The sequence below is a fragment of the Cyprinodon variegatus genome, unplaced genomic scaffold (genome assembly GCF_000732505.1).
Source record: "Cyprinodon variegatus isolate N-32 unplaced genomic scaffold, C_variegatus-1.0 Scaffold70, whole genome shotgun sequence".
NCBI lineage: Eukaryota > Metazoa > Chordata > Actinopteri > Cyprinodontiformes > Cyprinodontidae > Cyprinodon > Cyprinodon variegatus.
Window position 1 is genome coordinate 1,747,826 of NW_015150523.1, and position 5,972 is coordinate 1,753,797.

Consider the following 5,972-nt stretch of genomic DNA (forward strand, 5'->3'; position numbering starts at 1 on the left):
TTTATTTTTTACCAAGCATGTTTATCAGCTTGAATTTTTAATGGGTCTAATATTTTAGAGAGTTTGATTGAAATAAGAGCTTTAAAAGTAATTTCTGTAATTGATCATGATAAAGCCAGACCCATTGTTTTATGTAAGAACCATTTCTGTTGTTTATCATGAATTGTAATTTCTAACTAGAACCAGCATCATGGTAAATACCCTGTACTAATATAGCAGAGCTTTGACTAAAGCGCTTTACACTACATTCATTCATGCACCTATTCACACACACACTGATGGTGGTGAGCCACACTGTCGCCACAGCTGCCCTGGAACACACTAACAGAAGTGAGACTGCCCTACATAGGTGCCAATGGGCCCTCTGACCTCCATCAGTAAGCAATGCAAGTGAAGTGTCTTGCCCAATAACACTACAATCAAGAGCTTTGGTTTAACCATTGACCATTCAACTGCTGGGTAAACTCTTGCATTCAATACCACTGTCGCCCTTATACAGCAGCACCACCTCTGTGATCGAGAGGCTCGTAACTCAGAGATAACTGATGACAGAATATATCAGATAAATGAGGACCGCAATCAAAACTTTATTTGTTTAAAAATATAAAATTATAGGAATAAAAATAAAAGTTTTACATCGGGACATTGAACATCTTTGACATAATTTAAAATGCTTTCACATATTGGAGGGTGCTGAAGCGTAACTCCTCAGTAAATACATTGTGCCAGTTACTCATAAGGTCCAGATTTTGAAGACAGACCTAAATCGGTAAGGTTACTTAAGGCATGGTGGAAGTGTGCCAGCAGTAGCTCTAAGTGCTACCTGCTTTGGCAGAAACAAAGGAGCTAGGACAAGAAATCAGGAAGCTTCCTAGCACCAGTGCAAGTAGCATATGGACCTCCTGATGTTCCTTGTCACTACAGATGTGTATTAGTATTCTTTAGTGAGTTAAGGATAGAAATAAGTAGTTTTAGTACCATAATTACTATATTTATGGACACCCGGATGTATATCTATTCACGTATGCGCAAAATGGATCGTGCTTCCGGAACAGATCGGGTAAATGACATTCCTTGCCAACTGTAGGAGCTATATTTATGACCACAATCCTTTGCTTAACAAGAGTATACCATAGCAGCCATTCAAAATGGCCCTTCCCAGTCGAATGGCAGCCCACTTCCATCAAACTCCCAGCGAAATCCCATCCAACTCCAGCCAATGAGGTGACCCCCGTCTTGCATATTTTTTATTGACTCCACCCTTTTGCTGAATTACAGGGTCTAACCAGGAGATGACGCTTCTCTTTAGATATTAATGTTCACAAATCATGACAGAAAGAATATTTTAGTACAAAGATTGATGTTTAAAAAGGAATTAAAGGGGATCAGCCAAAGGCCCATCAAGGAAAGTGGGGAAGTTTTGAATGGCTACTACTGTAGGCAAGAGTGGTCCTAGCCCATTTGGTACCCTGGGCGAACAAACCCCTGGCACCCCCCCACCACACCAAGTAACATTTAAGAAAAAAGTTTTTAAAATGACTTGAGATTCTAACAGTGTACAGTGCAGTATCTATTTACTGTAGCAGTATTGATACTATAGGACAATATTTCCTAAGTATAAGTAAAAACTGCTTTGCATTACAACTCCTAAAAGTGCAAATTGTCCAAAGTATTATTCATCACTCTTTCTCACCTTTCTGTCTGTGTTCTTTGCCACAAAGTAATATTGTCAAGCAAGCATTATTAAATAGGTTTGAATAAATCAAAAATATTAATAATGTTTCCCGTTTGTTAATCACTCTCCTTCTCTTCTTTCTCTCCATCTCCTTCTTCTCACCTGAACGACATGAACTTTAAACATTAAAAAAAGCAGTCTGAAAACATTCTGGTCAGTATCAGAATGATGATATCAAGCAATCTAAGAAGACTTCAGCATACACATTTACACATTTTAGACACGTTTCTTGGCTTATATGTTTTATAATACATATGCTGCAGCTGTACCACAGACAAAAAACAAATGAAATATGGAACTTGTATGGTTTCAAAATTTAAGCAGCAAACCACATTTATAAATATTATTATTTATCTAAATTGTAATATTAGTGGATTGGACACTGCACAGCACTAGTGTCGTATAAGAATTAGGGGTATTAGATTTCTATCTCTGCAAAGAGGACATTTGGCTATGCCTTGATATGCGTAAATTAAACTCAAGGTTTACTAAAAGACACCTTCTAGTTTTTAAAAATAAATTTAAAGCCCCCTCAGTATCATTATTAAATTAAGTCACAGAACAAAATAAAATCTCTCTCTATAGGTTTCTCAGAAGTTATTAAACATGCTTTGATGTACTCAAAATAGTATCTTCAGCAAGAGTCAATGGTTCCAAAATAATAGTTAAAAAAAAAGAAATAAAACAAGAATCTGGAATAAAATAATTATACAAATAATGTTATTTCTGTATTAGAAAAACTAATCTGTACATTTAAGGAAAGGATGATTGTATATAATTTTACTCATTTAACTTATTTTATTCCATCTTATCATACTATATTTTATTTGCAGGTGCTGATATCTCAGAGCCCCCAGTCCTTTGATACAGAAGGCGATCCCCTTCATTCTGGAGTTTAAGACCAGAGCACCCGAGCCATGAGCTTAGAGCTGGGTCACTCAACGCCCGAACCTGAGAAAACATGAGTCCCAGCAACTGCAGCACCCAACCCCTTCTATCAACAGAATCGGCATGAGCCAGCCAACCAGACCCTCCACAGCACAAAATAGCCCCTCATACAATAATTAACTTTTAATAAAAAAAAAAAGTTAAGACAGACCTTTGCCCTGCATCTCTGTAAAATGAGGGTCTACTAAAATTAGGGTTTGCATCATAAACAGAGTACTCAGATGAGGTTCAATGATGAAAATAGATCATAGAGCCACAGTGGATGGAGAAACTAAAGCTTGGGTTAAAAAAGGGAAACCACGTTCTTCCTCGGTATTGCAGAAGTGAAACTTTTACGCACTAGTAAGCACAATAAAGCCAGAATTTTCCATACATGTAGGTAATCCCCCTAATAAGGTGTGTTCCTCTTCATAGTGAGTATAAATATGAAAAGAAATCCTATCCAAAGAGCAGAAACAAACATCTGACCTTAGCTGAGATAAAATAACCTGCTGCTACCTAAAACACAAACTTCAGGATGGCTCGTCTGGTTCTGTCTGCGATTGTGCTGATGATGGCTGTCATCACTTTCACTGAAGGTAAGGTGAAGCTTTTAAATAAGAAAAATATTGTGTATTGAAAAAAATTAAGAAAAAACATTATACCTAAATTTTGAAACCAGATTTGATTTATAAATCTACTAATGCATTCCCTGGTATGTATTTATTTTTTGCCATGTGTGTTCAAATAAAGCCCTCACTTATGTGGAAATGATCAAAATATTTAGAAAATGTATATTATATTAAAAATAAATAAATGTATATTATATTAAAAATAAATTTAAATTAAAGGTGGTTGCAAAAGTCCATGAAAACTCAAGCAGTTAGATCCAAAGACAATGCAGTTTTAATAACTTGTTGCTATGTACCAAAGATATTTAAACTGCGTTTAAATTAAGTGTTTTTGTAAATTGCTTCACCTCAACACTTTTTAATTCCTTTAAATAGTCCTTGGCTCATTATTTTTCTCCATTTTTTTCCTCCAAAATGCTTTTTTAGGTATATTCATAAAGTCATACAGTATTTTACAGAAACACCTTTTTATTTTTACGGACCCCACATGTTTGTTATAATACATTAATGGAAAACAGATTTAAATGCATTTAATCTACACATTAATGCACTTTTTTTCTGAATCTGTATTTCAATTACAAAAGAGATAAGATACAATCTCTTAAATTAGAGGAAACTTCATCAGATGGCACCTTTTTTTTTATTTTCACAGGAAAGTAAGAAAGAGTCAATCTGATAAACATGTTTCTTTGTTCTGTTTGCAGGTCTGCGTGGAGTTGGACCAAAGAAGTGCTGCTTCCAGTTCAATGACAATAAGGTTTCAATAAATAGGGTGGTGGGCTACACCAAAACCAGTCAGCGCTGCCCCAACCCTGCCTTTTTGTGAGTATTCACTGTTACAGAAGTGCACCAGTGATACTTTATCTGGTCCTGGATCTCCTGACGGTCTCCTCTTCCTTTTTCATTTCCAGGCTGAAAACAGTTGCAGGCCGTCAGCTGTGTGTCAGTCCTTCAGCACCCTGGGTGAAGGAGCTCATCAGCCAGCTGGAGGCCAAAAAGGTTTCTGGTTCAAACACCAACCTGTAAACGTGCAAATAATCTACCCACAAGCCAGCCTACATCATGATGTAGCTGGTATCTGATGCTACAGTTTCTTACAAAAAACAGCAGCTCTCTTTCTTCTATATTTACCAAATATTCTAATATTTGAAACCAGACTACCGGGATGAAATGAAGGGAATCAAATATTCTTCATGTAAATGAAGTCTGTTTTTTTTTTTATTATTGTGGTTGTCATAAGGAACAACAGAAGTATTTTTGTAAAATACAACACATAAAGTTCAACCATCAACTCTGTGAGCTTTACCTCTATTGTAGTTTGAACTGATCTTAGAAAGTAACTATTGTAAAAGACAAATGTCTTCCAAAACCACAAAGTGTCATCTCTATCATATAAGCTACGAATATTGCACTTGCTTATGTAACAACTTAACTGCTGTTATCTGATTCTATTTAAAGTCTTATCTGACAGAAGTATTGTAACCCATTCAGAAGTATGAAATAATTTTCTGTATGCTTGAACCAATGTGATCCTTACGAAATAAAGCTAAATACATTTTAAATGTAACAAAATCTCCTTTTTGCTGTGATGCTTTTTCATTTTACAGTTAAAGCCCAAATTAATGACAAAAGCTTTAAATCAAACAATTTTGCTGTTTTTTTTATGTCCCCTTCTCTTAACCAAATATCAGAGCAGATCTCATGATCATCCTTTGATTGGGGTTCTCAAACAAAATGTTCTAAATTCCATATTAAATATCAAGGTAATGAGATCTTGGTATCATTATCTTGATATCAATATAATGATATAAGAGAACCTAAGAGCGAAAGAAATAGGCACTTTCGGAGTAAGATTTCAATTTTAATGCAATGAACATAATCTTTTTTTAACTTAAAAAATAGGATTGTTTATTATCTGTATCACTTTTAATAAAGTGTACTGTAAAGTGAAAATAGCCATGTATGTAAATGTTTTCCTATCAGATAGTGTTTAATGCGTAGTACAAGCACATCATCAACGTTCAATCACAACATGTTTCTTTCATACTGGTAACTCATAATTAGTCATGATCTCGACCAGAAAAAGGTGACTTGTCCCTTTCAGGTTGGTTTACGGCTGAGTGAAAAATGGAGTGGGATATTAATAGACAGATCAATATAGCTATTGCTATAATGTGGACGGTGCACCCTCCTATTTTGGTGAGAAGAGAATGGAGTCAAAAGGCAAAATTCTGGATTTATCGATAATTCTCTGTTCCTACCCTCATGTATGGTCATGAAATCTGAATCATGACTGAAAGAACGTGATTCAGAACACAAGCAACTAAAATTAGCTTTCCTTAAAAGGTGGCTGGGTAGTCCCTTATGCTGCATTCACCCTGAATGTTTTTTAGGCATAAAATAAGAGCATCCAAGCATATATATATCAATATCTATATATATACAGATACATATACACTCACCGGCCACTTTATTAGGTACACCTGTCCAACTGCTCGTTAACACTTAATTTCTAAGCAGCCAATCACATGGCAGCAACTCAGTGCATTTAAGCATGTAGACATGGTCAAGACAATCTCCTGCAGTTCAAACCGAGCATCAGTACGTGGCATGATTGTTGGTTCCAGAAGGGCTGGTCTGAGTATTTCAGAAACTGCTGATCTACTGGGATTTTCACG

At 35.7% G+C, this 5,972-nt stretch overlaps 1 protein-coding gene across 1 annotated transcript; it reads left to right on the plus strand.

Annotated features, from left to right (window-relative positions):
• Nucleotides 1–3,128: 3,128 nt before the first annotated feature.
• LOC107083215 (monocyte chemotactic protein 1B-like) lies at nucleotides 3,129–4,839 on the plus strand. The gene is made up of 3 exons (XM_015372231.1): nucleotides 3,129–3,261; nucleotides 3,999–4,116; nucleotides 4,206–4,839. The coding sequence occupies exons 1-3, from the start codon at nucleotides 3,201–3,203 to the stop codon at nucleotides 4,318–4,320; spliced, it is 294 nt and encodes a 97-aa protein (XP_015227717.1). The 5' UTR covers nucleotides 3,129–3,200; the 3' UTR covers nucleotides 4,321–4,839.
• The last annotated feature ends 1,133 nt before the right edge of the window (nucleotides 4,840–5,972 follow it).